At 51.5% G+C, this 16,134-nt stretch overlaps 1 protein-coding gene across 4 annotated transcripts in view; it reads left to right on the plus strand.

The window, feature by feature from the left end:
* ZFHX3 (zinc finger homeobox 3) overlaps positions 1-16,134 on the plus strand; it is a 254,749-nt gene that overhangs the window by 80,956 nt on the left and 157,659 nt on the right. For 3 of the 4 annotated variants that reach the window (XM_086351557.1, XM_086351558.1, XM_086351559.1), the window contains exons 2-3: positions 5,605-8,396; positions 13,231-13,727. In XM_086351557.1, the coding sequence (XP_086207683.1) occupies positions 5,651-8,396; positions 13,231-13,727 (3,243 nt within the window). In that variant the 5' untranslated portion in view covers positions 5,605-5,650. The remainder of the gene's footprint in view (positions 1-5,604; positions 8,397-13,230; positions 13,728-16,134) is intronic. The other variant, XM_086351560.1, reaches the window with a different exon arrangement.

Below are 16,134 nucleotides of genomic sequence, written 5' to 3' on the forward strand. Positions count from 1 at the left end.
GGTACTTTAGGTAATAACATCTTCCAGCTATAAGAGCGGGCAGACTTTATTATCTGAAAGACATTTCATCCACTAGATACACAGAAATGATAAACTTTGGGATACATTATTAAAATCAAAAAGGACCCTCTACTGCGTTTCTCAGATCGTTGAGTCTAAGTGAAGCTATTCTCCAGTTTATTTTATGTGAATTTTCTTACTGAACCTACAGCTAATTGCTGAGTCCTCAGGACCTTTCGTCCCCGAGATGCTATTCAACAACTGTTGACTCTTCTTCTAAAACTGTGAGGAACTTGCAGTATATAGTCTATAACACATCCTTTTAAACTTAATATATATACTGTATCCAAAATGATGATACACATCTTCCTCTCCTTTCTCTTGTTTTATATTACTTCTGAGTGCTTTTTCGCCATTTAACATTATATTTATTTGTTTGCGGTCTTTCCCCACAAGAATGTAAGCTGATTCCTATTGTTGATTCTCTGAGTATCTGACATATAATAGGTGGACAGTAAATGCTGAGTTAATGGATGAATACATTTTTTGATCTATAGTTTCTGGAACTGCCTTTTTTTTTTCCTTGAAAGAAGTCAAGATAATGGGCCTTTTATCCCTTCTTTCCTGTGTGAAGATATCCAAGTAGGAGAGTGCATTTTGAACTCTCATCTCCTCTATCATTCCCAAGTTAAAAAAAAAAAAAAAAAGGAGGGAGAAATGTGTCTGTGAACTGGTAGTGTTCCTTTCCACAGTCATCCTGATAGCCCATGATCTTGGAACAGACCCTGGTACCTAAAGATTGAATGCGACTGTCAGATGTGCTGAAGTTCTCTTTGAGAAATAGATATTAAAGTAAAACAGAGAAGATGGGACTTCACCGGTGGTCCAGTGGTTAAACTTTGCACTCCCAATGCAAGGGGTACAGGTTAGATCCCTGGATGGGGAACTAAGATTCCGAATGCCACATGGTGGGGCAGAAAAAAAAGAGAAATAACTTAAAAAAAAAGACAAGAAAACATAGTAGAATGGCTAAGAACACAGGCTCTACAGCAAGATTATGGTTTTGTCATTTAGGCTTTCATTTGTTATTTGACAAACATTATGTCATTTGTCATTTAGGTCAAGCGACCTGAGTTTTCCCAGCCTCAAAATGGGGCTAAAAATAGCACCCATCTTCTGGAATGTTCTAAGCGTCCAGGTGGTGTTGGGCCCACAGGCCTTACATGATGTCACACTCAAGAAGTGATGGCTTCCCTTCAGATGGTTTTCATTTTTAAAAAGCTTTGGGAAAAAAGGCACAGAGTAGGACATGAGGTCGCCTATAACCTCATCCCCTAGCAATTACCTCTGTAAAATTTTTTTGCATAAATCTCACGGATTTCCACACGCAGAACCTAATTAGGCTTTGTTTACTCAGCATCCTGTGTGATCATTTCCCACCCACCCCTGTACATAGTTTCTTTTAAAAGTGATATTTTATACCATCCTATGGAATGCTATGCACTGTAATTTAGAAAATACCTTGTTTCTCCAGATTATTGCCATCTTTTTTTTTCCTGTTACAAACATTGTGATGAATAATCTTCTATCTCTGCGTATCTTGGATTGTTTCCTGAAACAGGGGAATTGCTGAGTCAAAGGGCACGTGCATTTTTGAGGTTTTTGACACCCACTGCCAAATCGCTTTCAGGAAGGTGGTGCTCACTGAAGTCCCCCTCCAGCAGAGCAGAGAACCCCCAGGAGCCCGCCCATTCACTTCTCTCTGGTGATGCTGCATGGGTTATTCACAGAGGCAACAGTTTCTCCCATCTCTCTCTCTCTGTTTTTCTTTTCTTTCCCCCTTTGTTTCTTTTCTTGGTTTTCTGCCAGACAGCCTCTTGTGAAAGGACCGCCTAATTAACCCTGTGCTAATTAACAATTTAAAATTACACAGTGCGACTGTTGGTGTTTAATTCTCCAGGAGCTGGAGCAACAGCAGAGCCCCCTCCCCTTCCTCATAGCTGCACCCCCTGTAACTTCACCAGCTTCCCTGTAACTGTTGCATGGAGCCCTGGCCTGTCTCCTTAAGGGAGAGTGATAAAGCTGTCACATCACGTCTTCTCAGTTGAAAGAGGGAGATGGATGACTTTGTTAATGGGGGGCCCCCGGGATAACAGGGTGGAGTCTTACCATTTTTTAACCGTCTTTGAAAAATAAAAGACTGAGACTGGCAAAAACGCAGAGGTTTTACAGGTAGGTTTGAGGAAACTGTAACAGTGAGAGGACCAAGAATGGGGGAGGGGTTCCTGATGAAAATGTTAAAACTTTTCTCCACAAGAGGACTTCTCAAATGGCAGAGGAAGGTGCTCAGCAGAGAGAGTGCGAGTGCTAGGTCCCTCCCTTTAACTCTCTTACTGAAGAGGATGTGCTCTGTTGAAATCTAACTAAATTCTTAAAACCACCACCACCAAGAAAAAAAAAGAACCACCCATGCTGAGTCCAACACTGGCGGTCTTGTGTTTAAAGGGGATTCGAGGGTGCAGATGGCTGGAGAGGAGCAGGCAGCCAGAAGGGGTGAGGGTTTATGGTGTGTGAGCCAGCCCCAGCCATACTGAAGGATGAGGAAGGGGTGCAGAGCTGGGTGGGGGGCCGCCTATAAGAGCACAGGGACCCGCTGGGTTCCCAGGCTGCCCTCTATAACTGAAGATCATTGATTTTACGGGAAACCATGTTTACAGACAGAGTGCTGATCGACCTCGAGTTGACTTCTGTCTCCTTAAGTAAGAACTACCTTTTTCTTATTGACTGGCTGATAAACAGAGTGAAAGGAACTGCTGGCCCAGTGGGAGAAGGCCTCAGATCCTGGGGCCCAAAGGTGGGGCAGCGTTAAGAGATTCCTGCATCTCTGTGCTCTGGTCCCCTTCTGCCCTCCACCCATCCCTGCACCTCCCAGGGACTGGTGAGTGAGCCCAAGACTGACCCTGCCTGGTTACCTGGCAGCATAGGCTCCAAGCGCAGAGGAGCAGTGATCTGTCATAAAGCAGAGTGTCTCATTCAAGCTTCAGTAATGCACAGCCCCTGGGGATGGTATTAAAAATGCAGATTCTGATCTGGGGTAGGGCTGAGAGCCTACATTTTTCACAGGCTCCCTGGTGAAGACAGGCTCTTTGGCCCCGAACCACACTTGGCTTAGCAAGGTGGCAAGAGCTGCCTGCTTACCCTGGCCAGCAGGCACTGACAGGAAGCCCAGAGCAGGTGCTTGGGATCCCAAGCAGGGTCCGTCTTTCCCATCAGCATCTCAGTGGGCTGTTGCCCCCTTGCGAATGAGGGGTCCCCTACATGTGCCCCCTCATGGGGCAAGTGTCACTGCCACAGGATATCTGTCTTTGCCCACAAGGTCATCTTTTCTTGACATCTTTTGCTGAGGAATAGAAAACAAAGTTGGGTGACTTTTTAAAAGTCCCAGTCCCTTAACCAGATGATTTGTGGAGGAGGAGGAGGAAGAAGAGAGCAGAGCAAGAAAAGCCCACCAATTAATTGGTAAACGCTTTGCAGGTTTCTCAGCCCAGTCCAGGCTGGAGAAGAGATTGGCTTTGCTGTCAATACACAAGTCCCTGGTGAAGCATCAAAGCTGTTCTCCTTTATCAATCGTGGCCTCCCCTTCCCGCATGTTCCTGTAACTTACCAAGCATTTATGACATTGATTTTACAATCGGGCTGTTAACCCTCCCGCCTCTTCAGGCCTGCCAACCTTTTTGGCCCAAGCTGTCAATCAGATATCATCCAGCCAATCACACACATCCTTAGGGAAGAGCCACCCTGGATTCTCACCTGTATCCCAACTGAGCCTTATGAGGATGTCTTATCGTATTTGCTGTTTGGTTTGGTTTAATGTAGTTGTGTTTGTTTAAAATCAATATATCTTTTCTAAGGCACATGAAACTTTGTTGTAGTGGAATTTGAGGTTATAAGCTAAGAGCTGGTGTGTGTGCATGCGCGTGCTTGTGTGTTAACAAACAAAATATGACACGTTCTTCCAAAAAGTTGTTTCTCCTGAAACTTCTGGTAAACCTGCTTTCCCCATCTTTTCCCGAGAGGGAGCTCTTGGTTCACTGTGCAGTCGAGAATCAAGCAATGAAAAAAAGAATGGGAAGATGGAGGCGGGGGTTGGGGGGAACAAACCCAGCCAAAATCTTCATGCTGTGTGTGAATGAGATGGTGGGTGGAGAAGCAGCCAAGTGTTCTCCAGGAAGGAGGCGTGGCAGGGAGGGTGGCCTGGGATTCACAGCGAGCACTCTTGAAAACCTTGCGAGGCGCTGAGTCTCCTGTAGGAGCGGGGCCAGACAGAAGAAACGCTCCTGTGATATTGTTGCCACAGGAGCAGAGCAGAGGCAAGTGATCTAATGTCTCCCTCCCCAGGGACATGAGGTCTCAGAGGGCAGATTGAGCTCAGTGGCACTTTGGAGTCGGAAACGGAAAAGCCCCAGGGCTGAAGGACAGCTGCTTGGGTAACGACTAATAAGTAAGAGGCAGGTGTGGAACGGGCTGGCGGAGCCCAGCTGCCATCTCGGCTCGCTGTGAGATCCTTGACAGCAGAACCCCCCTAGTCAGTGGTGAACGCGCTCCATCCAGGCAGGGTGAGATCCTCCCTGCAGGCGGCGGACTCAGCCCACTGAGAGTCTGGGTGGATCTTCCTAGAAACATCCCGCTCATGTTTTGCACCTCCGTATTTTGAGTCTGAAGTCAGCTGAGTCACAAGCAAGTGTGTTCTGTGGGTTGTGGGGAGGAGATGGGAATTGAGAACACCGCCTTTCTCAGCATCCCAGTAGCATTGGAGTCATTTCTTAGATCTAGGGCCTCAAGTTTTACTACTTGTAAAATGAGACAGTGTTTTCAAGACTGGGACAGGGTGACTACAGCCATGGGGCCTTTGAGGGGCTTCACAGAGCTTGCCCAGGCCTGCACACATGCCCTTGACCCTTGTGCCCTCAAACACTTCTCTGTGAATTTCTCAAACTAAAAGTGTGGTCAGTAAGAGCAAGGGCACAACTTCGGTTCTAAATCAAATGGCATGTCCCCACCCAGGTTCATCATCCTTTCTCTAGGGCTGCAAAGTTGTCTTTCTCCTGTCTCTCTGTCCCAGGTGTTCCCCTGGCCCACAGACAGTGTGGGCAACAGGGGTGGCTTTGTGTTGCCCTCTGAATGTGGTGGGACCACCGTTCTGTGTCCCGGAAAGTTGAAAACAAGCCTCCTCCTGATCCCTGCCTGATCGCCGGGCCCTGACTCTAACGCTGTGCTTGCAAAGATCTCAAACTCAAACTGGTCTCCAGGGGTGCAGCAGCTGACAGTCTGAAGACAGAAAGGGCTTCTCCTGACGCCCCTTTCCCCGACACCCCCCTCCTCCTGTGACACCCAGGGGTACCGCCCGCCCGCTAAGCCTGGACGGGGTGGGGCGACGGCCGGGGTCACTGCTGCCCCGCTGTCTCTGTTGTGGGTGTGGAAGACAGAAGCCTGCCAGGGCAGAGTGCTCTGTGCAGGACCTCAGCCTCGGCCCTCCTAACCTCTTTCCTTTCTCTCTCTCTTCCCCCTTCTCTCCCTCCTCTCCCCCTTGCCTCTGCCCTTCAGGTCCGATCCGTACTGGGTGCAATGAAAGCTCCACGCAGGCCTTACCATGGAAGGCTGTGACTCGCCTGTCGTCTCGGGGAAGGACAATGGGTGCGGTATCCCTCAGCACCAGCAATGGACTGAACTCAACAGCACCCACCTCCCCGACAAACCCAGTAGCATGGAGCAGCCCACAAGCGAGAGCCACGGGCCCCTGGACGGCCTGAGGGCCCCCTTCAATGAGCGCCTCGCGGAGAGCACCGCCCCGGCCGGGCCCGCCGCCGAGCCCGCCGCCGCCACCGCCGGCAAGGAGGTCAGCTGCAACGAGTGCTCGGCCTCCTTCGCCAGCCTGCAGACCTACATGGAGCACCACTGCCCCGGCGCCCTCCCCCCGCCGCCGCCGCCGCCCCCGCCCCCGCGGGAGGAGAGCGGCAGCGACAGCAGCGAGGAGGGGGACGAGGAGAGCGACGTGGAGAACCTGGCCGGGGAGATTGTGTTCCAGCCCGACGGCTCGGCGTACATCGTCGAGAGTCTGAGCCAGCTGACCCAGGGCGGGGGCGTGGGCGGCGGCGGGCCTCTACCGTCGCTCTTCCTGAACTCTCTCCCCTCCGCCGCCGCCGCCTCGGGGGGCAAGCAAGGGGACCCTTCCTGTGCGGCACCCGTCTACCCCCAGATCATCAACACTTTCCACATAGCCTCATCCTTCGGGAAGTGGTTTGAGGGCCCAGACCAGGCTTTCCCGAATACCTCAGCCCTGGCGGGGCTCAGCCCCGTCCTGCACAGCTTCCGCGTATTCGACGTGCGACACAAAAGCAGCAAGGATTACCTAAACAGCGACGGCTCTGCCAAAAGCTCCTGCGTATCCAAAGATGCTCCCAACAACGTGGACCTGTCCAAATTCGATGGCTTCGTGCTCTACGGCAAGAGGAAGCCCATCCTGATGTGTTTCCTGTGCAAGCTCTCCTTCGGGTACGTCCGTTCGTTTGTGACCCACGCGGTGCACGACCATCGAATGACCCTGAGTGAAGAGGAGCGGAAGATTCTTAGCAATAAGAACATCTCCGCCATCATCCAAGGGATCGGCAAAGACAAGGAACCCCTTGTAAGTTTTCTGGAACCAAAAAACAAAAACTTTCAACTCCCTTTAGTTTCCACCGCTAACCTCATAGGCCCCGGACACAGTTTTTATGGGAAATTCAGTGGCATTCGAATGGAAGGGGAGGAGGCCCTCCCCGCCGGCCCCACCGCGGGCCCCGAGCAGCCCCAGGCGGGTCTCCTGACCCCCAGCACCCTCCTGAACCTTGGCGGGCTCACCAGCTCCGTCCTGAAGACCCCCATTACCTCAGTCCCCCTGGGGCCTCTGGCCTCCAGTCCTACCAAATCCTCAGAGGGCAAGGACTCTGGGGCAGCAGAAGGAGAGAAGCAAGAAGTGGGTGATCCGGACTGCTTCTCGGAGAAGGCAGAGCCCGCCGAGGAGGAGGCGGAGGAGGAGGAGGAGGAAGAGGAGGCGGAGGAAGAGGAAGAGGAGGAGGAAGATGAGGAGGAAGAAGAGGAGGAGGAGGGCTGCAAAGGACTCTTTCCAAGCGAGCTGGACGACGAGCTGGAGGACAGGCCCCCTGAGGAGTCTGGGGCCGCGGCAGGTAGTAGCAGCAAAAAGGACCTTGCTCTCTCAAACCAAAGCATTTCTAACTCCCCCTTAATGCCTAATGTGCTCCAGACCCTGTCGAGGGGCGCAGCTTCTACTAGTTCTAATTCCGCTTCTTCCTTTGTTGTCTTTGATGGTGCGAACAGGAGGAATCGTTTAAGCTTTAACAGTGAGGGCGTCAGGGCCAACGTGGCAGAGGGCGGCAGGAGGCTGGACTTTGCTGATGAAAGTGCCAATAAAGACAATGCCACAGCACCAGAACCAAATGAAAGCACAGAGGGGGACGAGGGGGGCTTCGTCCCCCATCACCAGCACGCTGGCTCCCTCTGCGAGCTCGGGGTGGGGGAGTGCCCCTCGGGGAGCGGCGTGGAGTGCCCCAAATGCGACACGGTCCTGGGCTCCTCCCGCTCGCTGGGCGGCCACATGACCATGATGCATTCTCGCAACTCGTGCAAGACACTCAAGTGCCCCAAGTGCAACTGGCACTACAAGTACCAGCAGACGCTGGAGGCGCACATGAAGGAGAAGCACCCGGAGCCGGGGGGCTCCTGCGTCTACTGCAAGAGCGGGCAGCCCCACCCCCGGCTGGCACGAGGCGAGAGCTACACGTGCGGTTACAAGCCTTTCCGCTGCGAGGTGTGTAACTACTCCACAACGACCAAAGGCAACCTCAGTATCCATATGCAGTCTGACAAGCATCTCAACAACATGCAGAACCTGCAGAATGGCGGGGGGGAGCAGGTGTTCAGCCACACGGCCGGGGCGGCGGCAGCCGCAGCTGCAGCGGCCGCTGCCGCGGCCAACATGGGCAGCTCCTGTGGGGCCCCCTCGCCCACCAAACCAAAAACCAAGCCCACCTGGCGGTGTGAGGTGTGTGACTACGAGACCAACGTGGCCCGGAACCTGCGCATCCACATGACGAGCGAGAAGCACATGCACAACATGATGCTGCTGCAGCAGAACATGACGCAGATGCAGCACAGCCGCCACCTGGGCCTGGGCGGCCTGCCCTCCCCGGCCGAGGCTGAGCTCTACCAGTACTACCTGGCCCAGAACGTCAACCTGCCCAACCTGAAGGTGGACAGCACGGCCCCGGACGCCCCGTTCGTGATGAGCGGATTCCAGCTGGACCCCACCGGGCCCGTGGCCGCCATGACGCCTGCTCTAGGTGAGGCTGCCCCGTGTGTGTCTGTCCTGAGCGATGGGAGTCAAACCGGGGAGGACACGCGCGCAGGCCACGGTCCCCGTTGACTCTGTTGAGTCCCGTGGATCTCATGAACCTTTGCTCTCTTGAGAGTCGTTCTGCACTCTGCTCGAGCATCCAGTCGTCCCTTCTTTTTTTTCTAAAATCCCCTGAACTCTTGTGTTGAGCCCATGGACAGTGGTTTGGGTTCAATATGAGACCCAGGTGCCCTCCAGCTCCACGGAAGTGTAGTGAAGTTTGAGTGTTTCCTCTAGTATTTGGCTCTGGGTCAACTTTCCTTCCTGTTCCCATCCCCCCCTTTATCTGTCCCTTTCTTGATTTGAAAAATCGCTACATTTCCTCTCGACTTTCGGGTTCATTAAACAATTATTGAGATGTGCAGGAAAGTATTGCTGTAGTTTTCAGTAGGGACGGTCACCTCTGAAAGAGGATCTGAGGACTGTGGTGTAACTTATTTAAATAAGCCAGGTCTGATTGTGAGCAGACCAGGAGCCACCCAGATATGTCTTCCAAAGTTCTCCAGTGTTGTTCCTGGGATCTTGATGCTTTAAAGAGGTGGGTTCTTTTTATTACCTTGCATGAGTTGCCAGTGATTAGTATAGTTGGGAATCGGTTGACCTGGGGGGCGCCGTGAGGAGTGATGTGATAGACGAGTAATACATAAGTTCTAAAATTGCACATTAAAGAAAGCCTGATTTTAGTATCAGGGGAGCCTTTGTTGCCATGGAGTACATGGCTTCCTGTTGGAAAACCGTCTCACCCGTTGGCTTCGTTGAGCCAGAATGGGACCAAGAGGACAGGATTTGGATGCCAAAAGCCACGACTCTTCATGTAAAAAGAACCGTGACCACTTCTAGGGAAGAGCTTCTATAGCGAGCAAATGTACAAACCAGTTTCATGAGCACCAGTGTGGTGGTCAGGCCCTGCCTGCCCTAACTACACAAGCGTGGTCTCTGTTCCCTGACCCAGCTAACCTCTTGAGACCAGCAGCAACGTCCTGAATGACACAGGACCCCCTTAATGACATGGGAGTAAGTCGTTCTCGGCAACAAAGCATGAACAAGCACCTTTATCCTAGAATGGCTCAGGTTCACACAGAGGGCTGAACCTCCCCAGCGGGCACATCTTTATTTGTGTGGTCTTTCAGTGCTAATTGCTGCTGATGAGTTATATTTCACGGCATTTAATTTGTTTTTCCTGCCATGCAGTTAAATTTGAATTCTGGCAACTTTAATCTTCTTCTCCGTTTTGGAACATTGACTGGTTGATCCTTTCTTACCAAGCAGTTTGAAGATGTTTTACCCACTGGTCACTCACGGATGCACAGGGATCAGTCATTCTGTTTGTCCAAAGAGTGACCATGGGGGTTGCACACCTATGAGTGGCATTGGTACTCACAAAGACTGTAGTGCTTTTAAAGCCTACGGCGGTTGGGGTTTTCTTCATCTGGAGATTTAGAATCTTGGGGACGCAGGTCTTGGAGTAAATCAAATATAATGTAAGTGGAACGAAGACACAGAAAATGTATGGGTTCATACTGGGTCAAAGTGAAGACTTTTTAATTACCTTGAAAACCAGTAATTCTGACTGAGGCTTGAATTGAGTGGTAGATAAATGGTTTGCTTTTAGCACCCACTGTCTGTGAATCTGCGGGACACTGTACATCATGAGCAGAGGGCAGATGCGAAAGATGACGAAACGGATCCTTGAGTTCTGCACATACATAGAAGATCCAGACTTTATTTCTTAAAGAGAATAGTGTTCTTCCTTCTAAAGACCTTATCCAGGTAGTCACGGAGGGGCCTTAAATTTCCAGCATCACTGCTTGGCAATCGAGGTGAGTCCCTGAACACCTCCCATGCCTGCCTTAAGCCACGAGCACTGTTGAGATGAGGGTGAGAGTCACAAAAATACTTGATGCCAGAAGCCTGCGTGCCTGTGGGAGTGATAGAATGTGTCCACCCGGACCTGTTATTTCAGTCGCGGGACCTCAGCATAAGGCAGTGTAGGAAACAGCGTAGCTTTCAGTTCCGTGTGCAGCCCAGCTGATTGGTCCTTAGGCGCGCTAGGAGAAGGCTGTGGGCGTTACTAGGCATTACTGGGCTCTGCAGGGGAAGTAGCAGTTGTGAACTGCACTCCTCCTCACAAAGTCAGTGTTCTCTTCCTCCCTTTGATGGAACCTCCACTGATCCTGGGGACCTGTGCGTTCTAGACACTGTCAAGGAAAAGCTCGGCATCATTGATCTGGTCTGCTTGAATTTGCCTCCATCTGTAGGTGAGATGTTAGGCTTGAGTCCAGATGACCATCCTTCCAGACATCTGTCTGGATTATAGTTTAGCACAGCATGGAGAAATGGGTGGCTTACCAAGGCACCTATGTTTCCTAAGTAGCCAGCTGGCCATGGGACATTTGCACAAGGTTTAAGAACTCCTCTGATTCTGCTTTTGATTGTAAGTGGTGTCTTTTAATCCCTGTGTCTCTCTGAGGATGTGCTCAGGGCAGAACTCTGTGCCAGGGTGTCAGTCTCCAGCTTTAAAGTTAAATGTGGGGGCAGATGGGGTCCTCTTCAAGACCATCCATCTGACGTGACTCAAGAGTAGGCACCAGCTAAGTTCTCAGTGCGCGCTCTCTCCCCCACCACCTGACCCGCCTGTGAATTGTGTGAGGTTCCTCCACTTCTTGGGGACTGAATTTGTTCCTTCCAGCCCAGTGGATGTGTGGGAGCACAAGCCCTGTGTGTGGTTCTCCAGGGTATAGTTCTCAGAGGGAGTTTTGGCTTGCCCATCACCCCCATTTCACTGCTTCTCTGCTTCTGTATTGGATTTGCATTTCACTTTAAGAGCTTGGGATGGCAACAGGGACTTATTTCATTTGCGTGTGCCGAGGACTTCTCACTTTCACTCAGGCACCCAGCAAGTGACAGCTGAATTTCTCTTTGGAGTGGTATTGATGTGTTGAGGTTAAATTTTAAAACTGAAGAAGATTTGATGCTTCAGGTGGTTGGCATCAGAAACAAATATATGTTTGCTCCTTGTCTTACCCTCCAGGCAGTTTCTGCTTTCACTGAACATCGAATGTGTTTTGTGGTTGCTGCCTGGCCTGCATCCCTATTAAGGGATGGAGCTTTTAGGCTTTTTTCCCCCCATCTCTTTTTCTCTCTTGTCCTAAGAAGAATGTCATAGCTATGGCTCCTCTCACCAGGGGAGATGGCAAGAGAGAAGACAGGCAGAAAGCTTCCAGAGTCTTCTGGCACGTGTATGCAAAAGATTTCTGTGGCTTGCTAGACTGTCCGCAGGCTTCAAATCCAGCCACTCTGCTCAGTCGAGCCTGGACTGAGCTCCTCACTCAGAGTACCTCGTACAGCAGAAATAAGAAAAAAATTTTTTTAAATAGTAACATCTTTTCTTTGATTAGCTATTAAGTTGGATTCTAATCAGTCATTAAAAACAAAAACAAAAAACCTTCAGCCCAACCACATGTGAAAGGTCAGGTTTAAATATCAGTTGGGGAGTGGCGCGGGGAGACATAGCTTGAGCGTGTATGTGTTTAGGGGAGAAGCAAAAAATAGAAGCCGACGCTCGGCATTCTGCTTGACTATAGGCTTCTAGGTAACGGAGGGAAGGCTGCTCTTTCCAAGCCTTTCTCATGACAGAAATAAGAGCTCACAGTATTAACTTACCATTGGTGAGTGAGAGCCAGCCCTTGGTTTATGCAGGGCCATGATGGACTGAGAAAGCCGGGCTGGAGAGGGAGGAGCAGAGCCGTCTCAGACCCCGATTTTCCAGGGCTGTGAGGTGACCTTTGCGTTTCACTGCTTGTCTCCACCCAGCTTGCTAAACCTGTAACATTTTTGCTGCTCTGTACCCTGACTGGCATGGCAGATGTTTGGGCCCCTGTGTGGAGAGCTGGATACCCTCTAGAGGTTCAGCAAGGAGAAGATTGGATCCTTGTCCTAAAGAGGCTGCACCTGTATTGAATGGCTGAGATAATGCCAGAGGGGAACATGACAGGTCCCAGAGTAGACTTACATTCCACGCCGTGTGGGGGCTCATGGACAAGAAATGATTGTACTCATGGGGAGATGTGGGAGGAGCCAGCGCCTCTGACAGGCAGGTGTGGTGAGGAATAAGGAGATCATTCTGGAAATCTCAGATTTAGAGCCGCGCTGTCCACTACGGTAGCCACTGACCTAACTGTAGATGAAGTAAAAATGAAAAATGCAGCTCCCCAGCTCTATCCTAGCCATGTGTCAGGTGCCCCATAGCCACGCGTGACTAGTGACTTTCACATTGGACAGTCCAGATACCCAGAGTTTCCCTCTTCACAAAAAGTTCTGCTGGGCAGCGTTGCTGCTCAGCCCAGTTCTGATTTGCCGTGAAGGCTTGGGGTCTTAGAATGCAGCTGTGACTCAGTTTGAGGCCTAAAGCCTCAGATTCTCCTACGTCCAGTGAGTGATGCTTTTATGTCTGTCTGTTCTGGGATCTGAATGAGGAGCTGAATTCAAACATTCAAGAGATTATATGGTTCCTACCTTCTTCTAGGCATTCTTTTACAAAGGGAAGAAAACAAACGTAACAACACAACCTTCCACGAATTTCAGAATGTCCATGAGAGAGATCTGACCACATCAAGCTGATTTTCGTTGTAAATTTTCCCAGTGGATAGCACGCTGTGATGCTTGAGATGTGATCTTTTCTCTGCTGGAACCTGGCTCAGGGATGGTGGAGGGTGGGCAGTGCCTCAGGTAGGAACACTGCGAGCCCGGCCTCTAATTCTCTCCCTTCTCTTTCCCCGCAGTGGGCGGTGAAATCCCCCTAGACATGCGGCTCGGGGGCGGGCAGCTGGTGTCGGAGGAGCTGATGAACCTGGGCGAGAGCTTCATCCAGACCAACGACCCGTCGCTCAAGCTCTTCCAGTGCGCCGTCTGCAACAAGTTCACCACGGACACCCTGGACCTGCTGGGGCTGCACATGAATGTGGAGCGCAGCCTCCCGGAGGAGGAGTGGAAGGCGGTGATGGGGGACTCGTACCAGTGCAAGCTGTGCCGCTACAACACCCAGCTCAAGGCCAACTTCCAGCTGCACTGCAAGACGGACAAGCACGTGCAGAAGTACCAGCTGGTGGCCCACATCAAGGAGGGTGGCAAGGCCAACGAGTGGCGGCTCAAGTGCGTGGCCATCGGCAACCCTGTCCACCTCAAGTGCAACGCCTGCGACTACTACACCAACAGCTTGGAGAAGCTGCGGCTGCACACGGTCAACTCCAGGCACGAGGCCAGCCTGAAGCTGTACAAGGTAAGCCCCGGACTGTCTCTGGAAGGAGTGGAGCAGATCCCCCGGGTGACCAGCAGGCTGGGGGCAGACGGACACTTGATGCCATTAACTGGAGGAACTGGTGGCTGGCTGGTGCCCTGGCATTGGGAGGGGAGCTGGTGACACGGTGGAGGGCTTCAGCTGGGAACTGAAGGATCTCTCTGTGGGGTGCCTCACTCGGGGGCCAGGTTGTATTATAGCAGCCCAGTACTATGCATTGTTCCACCTACCTTCCTTAGAACTGACTTCTTTCCTAACTCACAATTGCCATTTCCCTAGTTCCCCCTTTTACCTTTGTGCTCACATGTTTCTCTGCAGGCTTTCTGTTCTCCTTTTCCATCTGGTTATTCCCCCCCTGTTTTTAGCCTCTGCTCCCTGAATGCCCCCTGGGGTGCTTTGTTTATTTGTTCATTCATTCATTCAGGAGATACACATTGAACCCCTCCCATAACCCAGGCCTGTTCTGAGCCTGCATCCATGCACAAGGCAGACAAAAAGTCCCTGCCCTCCCATAGCGTCCATTCTTTTGGGGGATGGGTGATCGACAAAGTAAATAAATTATACAGTAGGCTAGAAGGTGGTGAGTGCTGTGGGGAAACACATGGTCAAATGAGGGGCACCTTTTTTCTTTTTTCCTGTTGGCCGTGTTCTCTGCCTCTGTTCTCTTCCTCGTATTTTTTTTTTTTGCTGGCCTTCTGCCTTCCTCCTCCTCCTAAGTCCTCTCCACCTCTCATTCCTTCCAATCCCTCCTTGCTCACCCCAGCCCTCCTTGCTCACCCCTCCCTGCCCTCTTCCTTCTTCCCCTCAGTCCATAGACGGTAACGAGGAGGAGGTGCTCGGATACTGTAATAGTCCTTCCACTTGCACGGCAGAATTGCTCCAGACGTTTCTATTGATTTTCACTGGACTTAAAGCCTCACCTTTTTCTCTAATCATCCCATAATGGCTTTAGTATGAACAATCAGGTACAAATCGCCATAAATCTGCCCAGCCTCCCTCCACGTCCCTTCCACGGCCTCGCCCTGTCTCTCCGTTTCCCTCCCTCTTGTTATCAGCCTCTTCTCTTTCCGTTCACACCGATTCCCACATCTGTGGGCCAGTGTGCGCTGGGTTGCCCCTCACCCTGAGCTCCTTGAATCCCCTCTCTGCTTACAGTGATTTTAAATGGAAACTCCAAATAAGGAAGACCCTGATCCTGGCCCCACATTGGCCTCTGCTGAGACTGATGAGCGCAATTCATTTTATAGTCGTTCATTCTCAGCTTGTCTAGAGGCCTGTGTTACATGGATGAGAAACCATTTTCAGGAAAGGAGGAGAAAGCAGGCACAAGGTGGTAGGGATAGAATGTTCTGGAATTGAGTGCTGACTCAGGCATGAATGGGCTCAAGCGGTGTGGAGGGGAGGGTCTAGACACCAGACAGCCCAGCCCGCCCTGTTCTCTGTGAGCTGGACCCTCACTGGTTGGCTTCCCTGAGTGCCACCCTTGGAAAGAGAGGCTCCTGGCCATCAGTTTAAATCAGAGGTTCTCACTGGCCACAGGGTGGTGCCGGTGTGGTCGCGAAAACCTGATGGAGATATCCGTGGGAAAAAAAAAAAAGTTTCTAAACGACCCAACTGAGCAAAAATTAGCATGAAGGACTTGGTGTGGCCCTAGAAGGTCGTATGCAGCTTTGAATGCGGTCCTTTAGAGGTGGCATGAAGCTGGCCTCTTCCATCTGAGGAGAAACATTGCCTTTTAGGTTATAGAACGCGTGGGGTGGTCATTAACTGTCCACACTGCGGCCTCCAGTAAGAGCAGCCTTGGGTTTGCTTCCTTCCAAAGGGCCTGGAACTTGGGGGATTTGCTGACTGCATCCCTTGCTGGTCCTCACTCCCTGTCCTCTGGGCGCAGCTTGAGAATCGGGTAGAGGTGGTGTTCAGGGCGGATGTGAGGGAAGCGACTCGAGCGTCACCCTTTGTGCCTTGCTCAGCTAGCCCCGGACTCTCATCCTCCCCGGCCGTAGTTCTCTCCTCTTTTTTCCTTAGTAAAGATGGAGGAGTCTCCTGCTCAGGAAAGGCAGCGTTGCAGAAATGAAGATGTTGGAATGCAGGGTGAGATGCGGGGACCAGTGCTCAGAAGAGAGGTGCCCAGGCAGTGTGTATGGCTGGCACCCGCCAGGGGTGACCTCCACCCACATTCAGGACAGAATTCCCTGGGTCAGGAGCTGAAGGTCGTTAGTCTGGTTTCATTAGCTTGGGTAACAAATGTCCCCATGACTCTGCTGTAGGGGGTGGGGAGCTCTCCTACCCACTCCCAGATGTGACCCGGAACCTTACCATTTGAGTGCCTGCCTCAAGGCCTTTCTGCCCCATGACGTGACTGAGATAAACTTCTCTCGCCACCGAGGGG

The sequence above is a fragment of the Bos grunniens genome, chromosome 18 (assembly GCF_055505025.1).
Source record: "Bos grunniens cultivar Pamir isolate PY7600 chromosome 18, Bosgru_T2T1.0, whole genome shotgun sequence".
NCBI classification, from domain to species: domain Eukaryota; kingdom Metazoa; phylum Chordata; class Mammalia; order Artiodactyla; family Bovidae; genus Bos; species Bos grunniens.